At 38.0% G+C, this 16,085-nt stretch overlaps 1 protein-coding gene across 1 annotated transcript in view; it reads left to right on the plus strand.

Annotated features, from left to right (window-relative positions):
• The window catches only part of slc43a1a (solute carrier family 43 member 1a), a 50,277-nt gene that overhangs the window by 9,515 nt on the left and 24,677 nt on the right, over positions 1-16,085 (plus strand). The window contains exons 2-5 of the mRNA XM_057849633.1: positions 1,951-2,111; positions 2,216-2,408; positions 3,212-3,267; positions 5,667-5,743. Coding sequence (XP_057705616.1) covers positions 1,958-2,111; positions 2,216-2,408; positions 3,212-3,267; positions 5,667-5,743 — 480 coding nt within the window. The 5' untranslated portion in view covers positions 1,951-1,957. The remainder of the gene's footprint in view (positions 1-1,950; positions 2,112-2,215; positions 2,409-3,211; positions 3,268-5,666; positions 5,744-16,085) is intronic.

Below are 16,085 nucleotides of genomic sequence, written 5' to 3' on the forward strand. Positions count from 1 at the left end.
TCAAAACTACATCCAATAATGCCTAGCGCGGCTTAGTTCACTGATAACTACCCTGTTAGCGAGAACCTATAGCCAAGGCAAAAATCAAACATTGCTGTAAAAGTTTACAATCATCAGCAGCGCAACGATGCGACACCGAGTTGAATAAATACATTTTCGACTTAATTACTGTTTCGCGTACATGAGCATTTGATTATATACCTATTGCTCTTAATAAAAGTCTTTACGTCTGTGCATGCTCTCTTCGAACATGTCACAGGCAGCATAGTACCGTAGTATTCTGTGCAAAGCGTCAGTCTATTTCAACACGCTAATTGGTCCTGTGAAAAATAATGAAAAACGGACATTTTCATTAATTTAAAAAAACCCCGTCGGACGCCATGGACAGGATGTAAAAAGTGGACATGTCCGGGCAAAAGAGGACGTTTGGTTACCCTGTGTAATAATTACTCAAGCACTAATATGCATCTCCAAAACACAATACAAATGGACACTAAAGCCACTGATAAGCATAATCACTAACAATCTTAGCACTCTGTTCTAAGTAGTAACGTCTCATCAACAGAGAATACAAACAATACAATTGGCTTCAATCTCTGATAAAGGCACACTGGATCTAACAACACAAAAGGTAATCTAACTCTCAACACTTCGTAATATTAACGTTTTGATTCGGCAACCCAAACTGAGTGTAGCAAACTAGCAGTGAACTCCCTCTCTCTGTAATCAATGGCGGGGGGACGCAGCCTCACATTACACTCAGACAAAGACCCAAAAGGGACTGCTCATCAAAATAGATTATCAAACTCGTCAGCAACGAATTTATTAATCGATTTTAATCGATTACTTTTTGCAGCCTTAAAGCTAGGCATCCTCGTTTTTATTTTGGCCCTCAACATAAACCAAAACAACAAACAAAAACAAAACAAATAACAGACCATGAAGAAGAAATGGCATTTGGGGTTCACAAAGCTGTTCCTCTCTGTATGTTGTAAAAAAAAAAATCCTTAAAAACTTTCATTGGAGCAGAGGAACACTGAAGTTTGACTTTATGTAAACTGATAGGTAAAGGTTGTTAACATCAGTAAAACTATTTGACCGTCAATATTTGTCTCCCCCCTCGCACCCAAAGAATTCCTTCCCTGTGTCCCGACTCCCCGGCCACGTCTTCCTTTTCAATGCCAAATGAAATAGCTGGCTATATTAAGACTCATGTTTCCTCTTGAAATGTTTTCCAGCCTTGTGATTGTGTCAGGGTGGTCATGACTGTATTAGTTGGCCAGTCATGTACCAGGTTGGAATGACCTGTCCTGTGTGTGCAGAAATTGGCGTGTGTTCTCTCCTGCCACCTGATATTATTTGCTCCGTAACGTCATGTGTCACAGGGTGTGTGTTTATATTTGCGTTTGTGTGGGTAACACCTCTCAATTCCAGTCCTTCTTGTGTTGCTGTAACGGTGATGCTGGATAGACATCAGTCTTCCTCGCGGCAGAGCTTTCACGTGGAAATGTTTCCCTTTGTTGTCTCGCATTAAAGAAGAGACACTGTGGGAGTCTAGGCTATCAATTCAAACGAGTACAAAATCCCTTACCATATGGTGCCTTTTTAGAAATCAAGAAAGAAGATGTTATTTATGTAAACTAGCACATTTTTCAGTTGAAGTGGGATAAGACAGTCTGTGATATTTAGCATTTGAAGAGCTTGGCTTTTGAAACTTGCTTTAATTAATTACATTACAATTAAATACAATCAAATTAACAACGCAAAACACAAAGCTGGACAAGTCACGAGTGGCTGTGAAAAGCTGATTGCAGAGACGACAAACGCGGTTGGAAATTAAAAACTAATTAAATAAAGATGAGAAACAAAAGCAAACAAAACAAAGAAAGGAACAAATGTCATTAACTATCAGTCATGAGCATAATGTGCCAAACTCTTTCCTGTTTCCAGAGCAACGATGGCACCCTCTCTCCTCCAGGCCTACAGGAGGCGCTGGTGGATGGCGGTGACGGCAGTGATCGAGAATCTGCTTTGCTCGGCCGTGCTCCTGGGTTGGGGCTCGCTGCTCATTATGCTGAAGCGTGAGGGCTTTTACTCGCACCTTTGCTCAGGTGGGCATAAAGTGTGGCGATCATTTGTTTTGATATTTGAGCATGCCGTAAATGGTTAACGGTTGTGGTTTGTGGTCTTACGTTTTCGATTTTGCAACTCACAGAGAACGATTCGGTGGTGGTGTCTTTGGGTAACTCATCCAGCGGTGAGGTGGAAGAGTGGCTTAGCTGCGTGGACCAAGAGGAAATGTTGAACCTGGGTTTTACTATCGGTTCCTTCCTGCTCAGCGCCACCACCATGCCCCTTGGGATCCTGATGGACAAGTTTGGGCCACGCCCACTCCGCCTTACGGGCAGGTAAGCAATGGAATTTAGAAGAAACCGCTTGAACCAATTTCTCTAAACCTTGGGGTAGGGTGGGGCATGCCATTTTCATAGAAATCCTGATGACATTTGTAAGAGGGGGTACCGGTCCAAATACATATTCTGTTTTCAATCCATTTTAATCATTTACTGTGTTTAATTAGTGCACCAGTCCATACAAGTAGGAATGCAGTTTTTTCAAATGAAGACTTAATTTATCACTAATTATTTTTCAGACCTTGGAGTGACCCTAGTCCAAAGTTTGAGATTCACTGATCTAAAATGATCAAGTTTGATCAAAGTACATTATATGAATTGGGGGGAAAATCCAATGCTTTTTTTAGTTGTGAACTACATTGTTTCCACATGTTCCAATTCCAAGTCAGCATAGATAATGAGAAGAAGGAAACTCTGAGTAAGAGTATTCTTTACCTCTGACCTGAGGTAGTAAAAAGTAGACTGATCGCATTCCCTAAGTGGGAGGGATTTTTGTCTTCTGTGTTGTCTATTTGAGTCAATGAGTGTGGATCAGGCGTGACTGTAGTATGACTCAAAAGTGTATTCCAAAGAACTTGTTAATTGAAGGGATTCAAACACACCCACAAAAATGAAAAAAGGTTGACCTAGGATTGCCAAAATGCATAGCAGTTTTCTTCAACTTTTATACATTCGCGTCACTCATTCGCAAAGACATAGTCACAGATACAGTATGCATGACATCACTTACGTGTTATGAATGTATGTCAGAGATGAGATGATGTCACATGGTGTTTTTAATGTACTTTCTCTGCTTACAGCTCATGTTTTGGTTTGTCCTGCATTTTGATGGCCGTATCTGCATACGACCCTCCAAGTGAGTATAGAAAGACAAACGACTACACAAGCATGAACCCATCAACTGTAATGAACTACGTTCACATACATACACACCAAGGGCGTAGGTTTGCATAGGGATGGTAGGGACATAACACTACCAACTTTTCAGGATGCTCAAATTGTCCTCTCCAACTTTTACGCAACCTTATTTGCATGATATAATAACTTCAGTTGTATAGGTAATTTAGATTGTCTTCCCATATGTGGCAAGGATAGAATTGACCCTACCATTATTAAGTACGGTGAATTACAGTACTTTCATTATGAGTATGTTCATACTTACATTGACCCCTTTTCACTTGCTGAATGTGCCAGTCCATTTTTCCCCTTAAACGCACATTTGATTGGCTGATAACTTGCCCCCCCCCACACATGCATTCACAGCTTCGACAGAAATACAACATGCCACCTCCTCCGCCCCCCTCAAAGATGAGGGGATATTAGACATTTTTTTCCACCAGCAGCCACTGTAAGTAAAGTAAAAATATGTCAATGTTGCGGAGGTGGGGAACACACCACAAATTTTGCTTCTGAAAGTCTGACCTGCATTCGACTTAGCATAACAGTAATCAGTACGAATTTCTCGAACTCGAGGAGGAAGCTGCATTGAGAGACATATCCTCCTGGATGATTTCTACTGTTAACGTTAATTAAACTATAAGAAATGTAGTGAATCAAATTTTACCCAATTCTCCCCAGTTTTCATTTGTATCTTAAAGCAGCCCAAAGGAGATTTCATTTTGTTGTTGAATTTGGTTGTGCTTGTGGACAAAAGAAGTAGTGTTTTACCTGAAGGAAGGCTTCATTTTGATTTATTTTTGTTATTCCCAAACTAAGTTTTTTTTTGGGTGGTATTAAGGCAATGTATTTGTTGTTTGCATACCTGGATGCTTAAGAGATGATTGACATGTTTGTATTTCTTGTGTAAGTTAATATAAATTATTTTAATATTTTTTATTTTAATTTAAGTTAATATAATATGTGTTAAAATAATGCAATTTAAATTTTCTAATAAAATTCAGACATTTATTCTGGAAGTTTTGTTTCTTTAGTAGTTTTTGAAAACAAGGGGCACAATCAAGTTGTGTATCACCTGAACCAACACGCATGCACTGCAAAAACCCACCTTCTTAAAACTGGGGGAAAAAAACCTTGTTTTCAGTGTAAATCTACTAGAAATAAGTAAGATAATCTGCCAGTGCTCCAAGTAAATTTTACACACTAAAAGTTATTGAAAGAAGAAAAATAGCTAGCTGAAAATAAGCTTAAACGACTTATTTTAGGCAAAAAGTTTGATTATTTAATTAAAAAAAAAAAGTCAGTTTGTCAGAAAGGTTCTTAATTCAAAACTAGATAATGTACAAAACATTATCTGACAGCATTTTTTTCTTCATTTAGGTGAAAATTGACCAACTTTTGGATGGACGGGCTTAATAAGAACAAATAGTAATTTTTACTTAAAGTAAGTGGAAGAATCTTCTTTTTTTCATTTCAATTTTATTTTATTTATTTATTTATTAAAAAAAAAAAAAGTGGAAAAATCGGATGCATTCATCTGTTAACTAGCCTTTCACACTCAAAACAAGATGGAGAGAATTATTCAACTACATTTAAAAGAAAAAAATATCAGATTAAGATGTAATACATTTGCTGTGTGAAAGTTAGTATAAGTCAATAAAGATTTATTTTGCATTAATCATTTAGCGTATCAATGAATTAGGTTCAGATTTTGGATTATTAATGACCCGTCCCCAGCAAAAAGTGTACCTGCAGGTTATGTTATATTGTCCCTACCAATATTGAGACCAAATCTACGCCCTTGATACACACACACACTGCTCTCACCACTGTGTTTGGATTAAAAGTGGAAGGTGATGAGTGTGAAAGTTTCAAACGCAACATCAAGTGATCTCATGCTGATCGTTAATGCGTCCCCTGGCAAGAGTGTGACAAAGAACATGAGCGTGAGACGGCAGCTTCCGCAAAAACATGACGTAACTGCAAGCCAATTGTAGTTTTCAAGTTAGTGTGCTTGGAGATACAGTATGTTCCACCACCACCACAGCATCAGATGGTGTTGATTAAATATGCCAACTCTGCAATCATAACAAAACTAACATAGTAGACCCCCATTCCAATAGGACCTATCACAAGCGATGCAGGAAGATCAAATTGCTCAATTTTTGTGATTATTACTCTATGTCGTGTAAGTGTATTGCCTCAGCTTGATTTGAGAGTTGTCTTACATGGAATTTGGCATTGACGCGTTGGACTACACGCTTAACAAACACAATGAAATGAGACACTGGTGCGGACTGTCCTCAAACCAGGCGACAAACATGATGACAGTTTTGTGCTTTAACTCTTTCCTTACAGCACTGTCGTGCCTTATCTTCCTGGCTCTGTCCATGAATGGCTTCGGGGGCATTTGCCTGACCTTCACCTCCCTCACGGTGAGACACAAAACCAACAAAACAACAGCAATAACAACAAAAACACACTCATATCGAATGTACTAATGTTATTGTGCAAAGCCTGCATTTAAATGCAAACTCTAAAGTTCATGGCTTTAGAGGTCGCACAAGTCTGAAAATATGGCTCTAAAATCATGAAAAATGCTTATCAGTGATCATTCTGAAATATTTGTGTGTTCACCAAACACATTTTTTTAAAATTATGAACAAAAATGCAATCTTGCATATAGCTTTTTAGCTTTTTTATGATTATTTTTTTATATATATTTACAAAATATATACAATAGGTAACTTTTCAGCGCTTATAACATATTTTCATAAAATTTGTGATAATATGTCAACTGACAACTAGTTGAATGACACCTTTTATATCTTGAGAGGGGTCTGTATCGCTTTCACCGACACTAATAAAAATTGAGGAGGGTGGCAGGAACATTGCCACACGAAAAAAACTACAAATGTGCTGACTACTTAACGGCATACGTCACTTCCCCCTTTTCCCATTCATTATAAAGACGGAAGTCGACGCTAATGCTTTCGCGTGAATTCTGTAGAGATGGCAGAGCAACAAAAGAGGCAAAAAGTTTTGTCTGAAGAGGGGAAAAAAGGAAGGCTACCAGGAGTGACAGAATAACATATGCATGGCTTTCACTCGCTAGCGTGAAACCCACTCCCCCGTCCCCCTCTTCTGAACTCGTTAGCGCTGACGAGTTTAGGTGGGTGGGTTGTCCACACTAAGCCACGCAGTTGCTAACCGTCATATGCTATTGTTTAGCCACAACTGGATCAGTACCTTATTATTTTTCATCCTTCACACAGCCGCTGGAAACAGAAACATTGTTTAATCCATCTGCAGGCGACCGGGAGATTGATTTTTGATTGATTGATGATTTTACGACACTCTGGGTGTGCGCTGGTCCTTATGGGAAACAAAGTCTTCCTTAAGACAAAACACTACCACTTTAGTCCACTGGCGTTGCTAAAATGGACCAAAACTGAAACCTACCAAGTGTCTTTTTAATTAAAAGCTATAAATATTTTTAAATATGATTTTTTTTCAAAAAATTTAAGCATCAAGAAACATGACGTTGATGCACATAATTTACTCTTATGGGCCACAAAAAAAAAATAATGTGGCGGGCCCAATCTGGTCCACTGGGCTCGAGTTTGACACCTGTGCCTTAGACAGTTTGGAAGTGAAAACTTACTAGTAGTTGTCAGTACTCATAGGAAAAAGATGGGAAAATATTTGAAATGTTTTTTTTCCACCAACAAATGACTAGCTTTTAATCTGGGGTATCAAAACTTTTTATATAAAAAATTCTGAACCAATTGGAGGTGGAGCTTCCCCAGATTTGAGGTCACATTGGTGAATGATATATAATTCTTCTGTCCACAAACCGGTTATGGAATTTGTTTGCCCCTTTTTATGCACTCTGAACAATGCATTGCACTCCAAATATTTAGTTTTATGTTTAGTGGTGCCAAAGTACAGTACATGATAAGTGTCCAAAAGGAGAAAGGCACCAATACATAAAAATAGGAATAATATTGTTTTCAACTGCACACATTTTGTGCGTCTAGCACATGATGATCTTCCCATTGACGCTGAGAGGGCGCTAAAATGTCCTTTTTGACAGCTGCTTGCGTTTAACTTGCCAGAGCTTCGAGTGTCTGCATTGCGTAATCGATAAAAGAAATACAGCCTTGTGTTCTTTTATCAGGAAGGTTTTGGTAGCGAGCGTGGCTGAAGCCTCTGTTTGCCTCAGCTGAAGCAACAGTGTGTTATGTTTACATTTACATCAGACACGTGTCCTCGCGTGTGATGTGTCAGCTGCTAAGAACAGTCGTCAAACGCATTTTATTGTTGCTGCTCCCCCTCTTGCTAGGTATTTTGGTTTGGGCTGTCACTGCAGCAGCATTGCGTACGTTTCCATCCCCTTCTGTCTACCAATAGCGGGCCTCGCTCAGCCGCACACCCTCCGGCTGCCAGCTCTTGGCCCACTCACCTCTATTTCAAACATTCAAGGGCCAGACTTTCTCCTCTCTTAGCCCCGTGACTCCTACCCTTCCCTGTTCTCTCTGTTGTACGGTCAAGTCTGGAATGAATCAATTCAGTCTCAATACGTGTGGTTGTGTAATGATTCCACGTGTTCGGGTACACATGTGCAATTGAACGCAAACAAATATAGAGAATCAAAGCGGGATCTTGCTAGATGACATTGAATTTACACAAGCATCTGCCAGTGGTACAGTGCAGTGTAGCATCGAGACCATTCTCGTGACTGAACACTGAATGTAATTTTTACATGGGTGCGCTTCATTGCATCCATTGTAAAATGCTCTATTCATGCTTTGTAATCAAGAGATATAGTAGAACTTGTTTGGTTTGAACACGAGGACTTTTAGGTCAGTGAGACGGATTGACGTCTAACGAACCTAATGATGACGTTGTTATACGACACATAAACACAGAATTGTCCCTTTGTGCCTTCTGATTGAGTTTTAATTCCCTTCCTCACCATCCAGTACTGAATGACCTCCAATGTCATTGTTTTTTTCGGAGGAGTCAGAGGGTCACATCACATCCTGATTATAAGCATCGCGCTTAAATACCAACAGCTTGCTTTCCTTGAACAAGAACTTTCAGTTCCAATCAGTAGGGAAATTCCTTATGACTGTAATAAACAAACCATTTCTTTGCCTCGGCTTGGAAGATACATCAGCTTCATGGTGTCACATGGTGACTGCATGCCATATCAAAAATAAATATTATTACCCACCACAGAAACACTTTGGCTGTTACAGTGTAAACAGCTAATGTTAGGAGCAGAGCTACTTGTTTCTCACAGCTAAAGATGCTACTGGCATGCTACTCAGATACCACACATTCATCAATAGGGCTAAAATACATTGAAAACATAATAAGGGATAATTATAATTCAGCTAGATAGTAAGGGTGCACCAAAAAATCGATTATTAGATGCATCGCGATTCGACACATGACGATTTGATTCCGATTCATAAATGTTCAAAAATGATGATTTTCCCTCATAACTTTATGATAGCCGCTAGTAGTGCAACAAAATTCAAGACACGTCTGCCGCTCGGACACCTTGAACGGACGCACGCACAACGTTATGATGGATGCAGCTGGTTACTGAGCGAGAGATTTACTCCTTTTCAAAAGACTTGAAAATAAATTTGTGTATGACGGAGGTGGGGACCCGGTGGTCGCGCTTCTATGCGCAAGTTATTTTATTAGAGCGAGAAGGGAGGAGAGATATTTCGTTGCTCCTTGCCTTTCAGTTGTCTAGCAGTAGGTTCAAGTCGTGTTAATTGGAAAATGTCCTAAGTGTGTTGCTAAGTCCTGTGTGTGTCTATAAGAGGGGAGTACATGAACCCTCTTGTACTGTTACGCCTTTATTGTCGTTGTTTTTTGAGATGTTACTAGCTAGCGCCGAGTACTATGCTAATTAGCGACTTCGCTAACATGTATTTCCATGTCAAGTTGTGCGTTGTTTGGTGGTGTACAAAAGTTATTCCAGATGCAACGTTTAAAACCAGAATTAAGTACAGCGGTAACACTACAAACATGCGAAATAGTACAGAAATCTGTGAAAACAAATATTATTGGTTATGGTCTTATTTCTAAAGACAATTTTTTTCTTTCCAGAAAATGTGGAATTCAATCCACCAGTGTAAATTTTATTGTATTGTTGAGAGAAACAAGTACTGTCTTTGAAACAGCTAATATTTTTGCACCTTCTTGTGAAAAAGAGACTTTCAAGGTCAGCTGTGTGTTGTATAGGCATGTTGAGAAATAAGTACTGCTTTTAAAATGGTTAATGTTTTTGCACTTTTGCAAAAAAAAAAAAAAAAAAAAAAGCAGTTTAAGGGCAGCTTTTTGTTTTATGGGCATGTTTCCATCGTTCCTGTTGAATCATTAGGATATTTTAAATAAATAATGGACATAAATTTGTTTGGCTACTTTATTCATTAGTAATGTTTGATGCATCGATAATTGTGACCATTGCCAGTACAGTGATCATTGTTCAATAATCGAATCGTAGCACCCTGAATAGTGATTGAATGGAATTGTGAGGTGCCTAAAATTGCATACCCCTACTAGATAGACTCATTTGGATTTACTTCCCCCTCATCACTACATACTGCAAACATATCTAACATATTGTCTTGAAGTGTGGGGAAACAGCTATAAATCTACCATTAATCCATTAGTCACATTGCAGAAGTGAGCGGTACGGATTATACATAAAGTTGGATTTCTTCATCGCACTCATCATCTATTTGCTCACTCAAAACTATTTAAAATGGAAGATCTTGTCAAATATTATACTCAGATTTCTAACAACTCGCAAACATTTTTGTGTGTCTGTATGTGGAGTGAAACTGTGGAACAATGTAGACAATCACTTCAAGCTCTGTCAAAATATCCCAAAATTTAAATTTTTGTATAAAGATATGCTCTGGTCACAACATAATGACATTAACTGACAAATTGTGTTGCTGTTCTTGTAGAATTGGTGTGTATATAATGAAAATTATTGTTAATGAGCCAACTCTGTTATTTGTTGGTCTAGTTGGTTGCCTATTGGTTTAGTTGTTTTTGTTTTCTTGTTCTTTCCATTGTGTTAAAGTCGAAGGACAGAAGTACCCCACGAAATAAGAATGCTGGACGATGAGATCATGGGTGGAATTAAATACGTTTTTCTTCTTTCCACTCCCTTTCGAGTGGAAATTATTATTTTGATATATATTGTATTTCTGTTTCTTGTGCATACTCGTAATAGAAAAACTGCATTCATTCAGTCAAATGATCACATATTTTTGAATAGGAGTCGGAGTCACTTGATTTTTAGGATCTGCCTACCGAATCCTGATCCAATACCTTAGAAATATGTTATGGACAGGGGGAAAAAAAGCACATTTAAATGTCTTTTTTGTCCCAATTTGCACTAAACCGTCCCAACATTTTAACCAGATAAACAGGTTCTTAGTACAACAGTGGTTTTAACGAAGCGAAAAGAAAATTCACAAATCCCTTTTTTATGGGCAGTCAATCGTGCCAATCGGGTCTGAGAGTAGCAAACAATATACGTTCAAATATTTGGTTTTACATTTTTAAAATAAAGTTCGTCAATGTTGGAAATTGAGTTATGATTGTTATGATTGTCTGTTATGCAAAGTTTGTTTCAGTAGTGTAAATATCAAATCTAAATTTATATAATAAATGGAACTTTGTGTGTGTTCGTTCCCTATGGACTCTGAAAAGACTCCACCAATTTTCTTGGCAATGTACACATTTGTATTATAAGCATCTGCGAGTCTTCTTAGGTAGGTTTTTTATCAAAGTACCCCGATAAATATTGAAAATCAATAATCGAAAAAATTGGGTTGCTGAAGGAAAGGGCCAATTTTAACCAAATTTGACCTACTCATAGAGAGTGACATCAAAAGTGTTTGTCAGAACTTTCTAGGTTACAGAGCATTCAATAATGCAGAGAATCGACAAAATCCCAAAACCGATATATTTCGATTGCTCCCAAACTGTATGCCGGATTGTAACGAAAATTGGCAAAAGTTGGGGTCATTGACAGGCACCATGGAAATTTTCACACCGTCGCGCCCCCAAACAGAGCGAAAAGTTGACAATCGATAATCCGTTAATAGGGCTACTTTCAAAAGTGGTAATTCCTGAACTTAGTTCGGGCCTTGGAAATATGTTGTCTCTATTTGGTCCTGCAATATGCTATTAAGATTCAATTTTAAAATCTCAACCATTTTTCAGGGGAGCAAAATTAAACAACTTGTGGCCCAAGGTGGTAATTGTGAAACCACTGAATTGGCGGCCGAAAATCAGGGGGAAACCCTGATTTCGATGTTTCTTATGTGTCGATTTAACAAACATTGGCCAACAACAACCAAGCACAATAGTATGCCCAACAACACCGGCTAAACTGCTTGTCAGAGGTGGGTAGGGTAGCCAAAAATTTTACTCAAGTAAGAGTAGCGTTACTATAGAATAAAATTACTCAAGTAAAAGTGGTCGTCCAAAAAATGTACTCAAGTACAAGTAAAAAAGTATTTGGTGAAAAGAATACTCAAGTAATGAGTAACATTGTGAGTAACTGCTTATATTTTTGTTGATTTTTTTTTTTTTTTAAACAATGCTTTTTTTTTTCCTGAGCATAAAGTTATCTTTATAGACTGTTGTTATAATGATACTGTTAAATAACCCATAACATAACTACATTAAGCCAAAAAAATTTTTTAAAAATCCTATTGAATTCCTACCCGACAACAGAAAAAAAATTACATAAATGAAGCATTATTCGTCCAAAGAGCATGACTGCCCCCTGGTGAAGAAAATAGTTCCTAGTTTGAATAATGAAGAGTTCCTTCATAATTACTATTTCGAAATTAAAAAGATCATATCTCCGGTTTTCCGTGGTCAATCGGTGCCAAGTAAAAACTGGGAGAGATGTTAAAATCCGCGCTTTCGAGTCATGCTGAGGGCAGCGCTCTGTATCAAATACTTAATTTTTATGGTGCTTTAAAGACACCACATGATTGAACAGGCTGGCGCGAAGATATCAGACGCAAGCTTGCCATTCTTGATATAATGTAGTCATGTGATTATTTTTGCGACATCTCATTGGTGAAATTGGTAGACCTACCCCAGTAATAGACCAGGCACATCTCTACTCTTGGCATTGCTGGCAAAAAAACAATTATTTAAATCTAATATGTCAAATAAAGAGGAAAAATGTAACGACTCTTGTGTAGCCCAAAGTAAGAGAAGTGTTTTTTAATTTACAAATCAACTCAAGTAAAAGTAAAAAGTGTAGCTATGTAACTACTCTTAGAAATAATTTTTTCTCAAAAACTTACTCAAGTAAATGTTACTGAGTACATGTAACGCGTTAGTACCCACCTCTGCTGCTTGTATTGTATAAAACATGCCGTATATTCATAATTTTTTAAATATACCTTTGGATTATTTTGTTTTTTGTAGCCTTTAACTTATTCACTGCCATTGACAATTAAAATCCATTTCAACTGAGATCGCTGGCATTGAATATCAATGGCAGCTAATGAGTTAATACTTAAAATAAATAAATGCTTTTTAAAAAATGAAACTTTTTTGTTTTCACCCGATTCTGATCCTCTGAAAATGACGTGATCAGGCCCGATTTCTGATCACGTGATTGTATCGGAGAAATCCCTTTAAATGACAAGACAAAACAAGTTTTGTTCTTTGTTATTTATATTTTGCAGTGTATTCCTCCATATTCAGAAGCTGCGAATTAAACATTTTTTTCCTATTAATAACTTTATATCAACTTATACAGAAATACAAATGATTGCTCGAACTCTTGTTAGACTCTTTTCCCATGAAGAGTTAGCGGAACAGTCAAGGCAAGTCTACCTCTGCAGCATATCTGTGGCTTGGAAGAACATACTGTAGCTTGATTAAAATTAATTATTGCTCCTGCAACGTATAAATGGCATCGGGTGTTGGCAATGTTCAGCATGATTGACGTGATAGTTTCTAGTTTGTCATTTGAAAATTTGCTACACCTTGTTTGCTTGCATGTTGTAAGTGCAATCAGTGGGGTTGTACAACAAACTACAGAAGATACAAGAAAAAAAAATTAAGGTAAAGCTAGAGATGTCCCCGATCCGATCACGTGATTGAGAATCGGGCCATTTTTCCCGATCGCGTTTTTAATTTGAAAAAATATATATATACTGTATATATTTTTTCATTTTCAAAGGGCTTAAAAGTAAAAAAAAAAATGCTTAAGTACAATGGCATTGCCAAAAGAAGCAAAAATATATTTGTTTAATACTCGGCAACATTTCCGGAAACAGTGGAAGATGAAGTACTGTAAACAGTACAGTAACGTTACTAACGTAATATGTTTGGAACTTTTGTTCAAAATTAAGGGGGAAAAAAAACCTTAATTTCCATTAGTGGATCGGGACTCTGTATCAGCAGATTCTCAAAATCAGGTGACTCGGATGCAAAAACATGCGATCAGGACATCCCTAAGTAAAACCATTTTGCTGTCAACTAGATGCAAAATACCTGTCAACTTGGTGCAAAATACTATATTTGTTAAAAATGATTTGGAGTCCATCTTTAGGTACTGATAGTGATAACTTGAATATACAGTAGTTAGTAGTTTATTTCACTACCTAAAATCTTTAAATGTATCTAAACATTTCCCTCGTTACTTGTCATGTAAGGCAAGAAGAAAAATCTTTTATTTACTAAGACTTGTAATGGGCACACACACACCCTTTTTGTTTCAAGTTCAAACAAGGTCTTGGTTACATTACACAGAGGTGACGCTTTCCCGCCAAATCATTACCTGAAGCACGCACCTTCCAACATTCCTTTCAGGTGCGCCTTGTGTTCTTAATGTCGATCACGCTTGGTTTGGCTTTTATACTCTATGTCGGCACTGCAGGAATGAAGACGGGCCTCTCCTGCACGGGAGTCGAAAAAGCTGTGGAATTCCCTCTAGCAGAATTTTTGTTCACGTACAAGTGGAAAAATAATATGTTCTTTCACTGCATTACGAGAGCTGTCACAGGTCCTCGTGCTCAGCAAATATAAAAAAAAAAATTAAAAAAAATCCACACCAGGAAGCATGGAGGAGCCTCTGTAGGCCATCAGGGTCAACTCCAAAGGAAGTTTAAAAGTGTCACGTTGTTGTTCTTGGAAGGAGATGTGTGATCGAGCAACAATCGTCTCAGCGTTATTGGTTTTTTTGTCCACGTGGAGCAGCTGCATGAGGGTGAAGTACTAATGTGAAGGAAGTGTTCTTCAGCATGGTCAGCACAAATCAGCTGTCGTTTAGTGTTTCCCGCTGAGAGCTCTGGGTGAAGGGCTGCAGCTGTCAAACCAAATAATTCCCACGACAGTACCGGTGTTATGTTATTTTTAACCGAAAAACTGATCAAATGCAATAAATAGCACATTTTCCATACTTTCTCAGGATTGCGGTTCAGTGAAGTTCATGTCTCGTGAGGCAGTGACATTAGTCAGTTTTAGAAATTCACTGGTCCAACAGAGTTGCATATTTGCTAATGAATTGGCAGCCTTGTGTTAAAAACGAGTAAACTGGTTATAGCAGCTGATTTTGAAGCTTTGGAATTGGTCTTACATTATTAAATTGATGTTGGTGATTTGATTTGTAATTCAGTTTGCCATACTTTTCATCAACACAGTTGTATGAATTTAGTAAGGCCAAATATTGAATACACAAATGTTAACCCTAATGCTGGCTATGGAAAGTTTGAATTCATTCGAAAAGTATTGGAACAAAATGGCGGCACGGTGGCAGACAGCACGTCTGCCTGAAAGTTGTAAGAACAAGGGTTCAAGCAAGGGCTCCAGCATTCAAGTGTGGAGTTCTGCCATGTTCTGCCTGTTCTGCGTGGATTTTCTCCGAGTACTCCAGTTTCCCCCCACATGCATGGTAGACTGATCGAACACTCTAAATCAGGGGTCGAGAACCTTTTAGACAGAGAGTGCCAAAACCCAACATATTTTAAAATGTATTTTAAAAAAGCTGCAAGCCTTGGCTTTTAGCACAGTAGGCAGCACTGCTTGCTGAACTGCTCCTGTCACGGTACAGGTTTGAGTCTCAGGTCTGTTCAACCCTTTCAATTTAAACCCGAGAGGAACATTAATGAGCATGACAGCACTGTCAGTATTTCACAAAAATAGCAGCAAAAGCTAAATGAACAGGAAAGACGGGATGAGACGAGACTAGGAAAAAAAACTGTATTCTGCCAAAATGTGCTGCACCGGCGAAACGTCTTACAAGAGGCGGATTTGACACCCAAAGTACAGTACTACCATGCGCTTTCAGCTTGTTTTGTTTTGATGCATACAGACAGAACATACTAAAGATGCCTTAAGAAAGTACTTAAATGTAGTAATATAAAATAAGGGTGGTTTAAATATGCTACGTGACTAATGTGGTCAACAGATAAACAATCTGCTTCAAAGCTACCACAAGAAAACAATGCTTAAAAGTATAAGAGGAAACACATGCAAAAAACATAAAGAGGCAATGGAACCGTAGTAAAAGACTCAATAAAAACAAAAATGGTAAGTGCTCGATGCTTTTAATCGACGAGCGTATGTGTTGGACGTCTCGCCACCTCTAATATTTTATGTGTTTCTAATGACATACTGTATTTTAGTAAACGAGAACAATTGTGGCCTTTTAGAGCCTAGAAGTCTTTAAGTCTAAGGTTCCCTTTAAAGGCTAAAGCA

The sequence above is a fragment of the Corythoichthys intestinalis genome, chromosome 11 (genome assembly GCF_030265065.1).
Source record: "Corythoichthys intestinalis isolate RoL2023-P3 chromosome 11, ASM3026506v1, whole genome shotgun sequence".
NCBI classification, from domain to species: Eukaryota; Metazoa; Chordata; class Actinopteri; order Syngnathiformes; family Syngnathidae; genus Corythoichthys; species Corythoichthys intestinalis.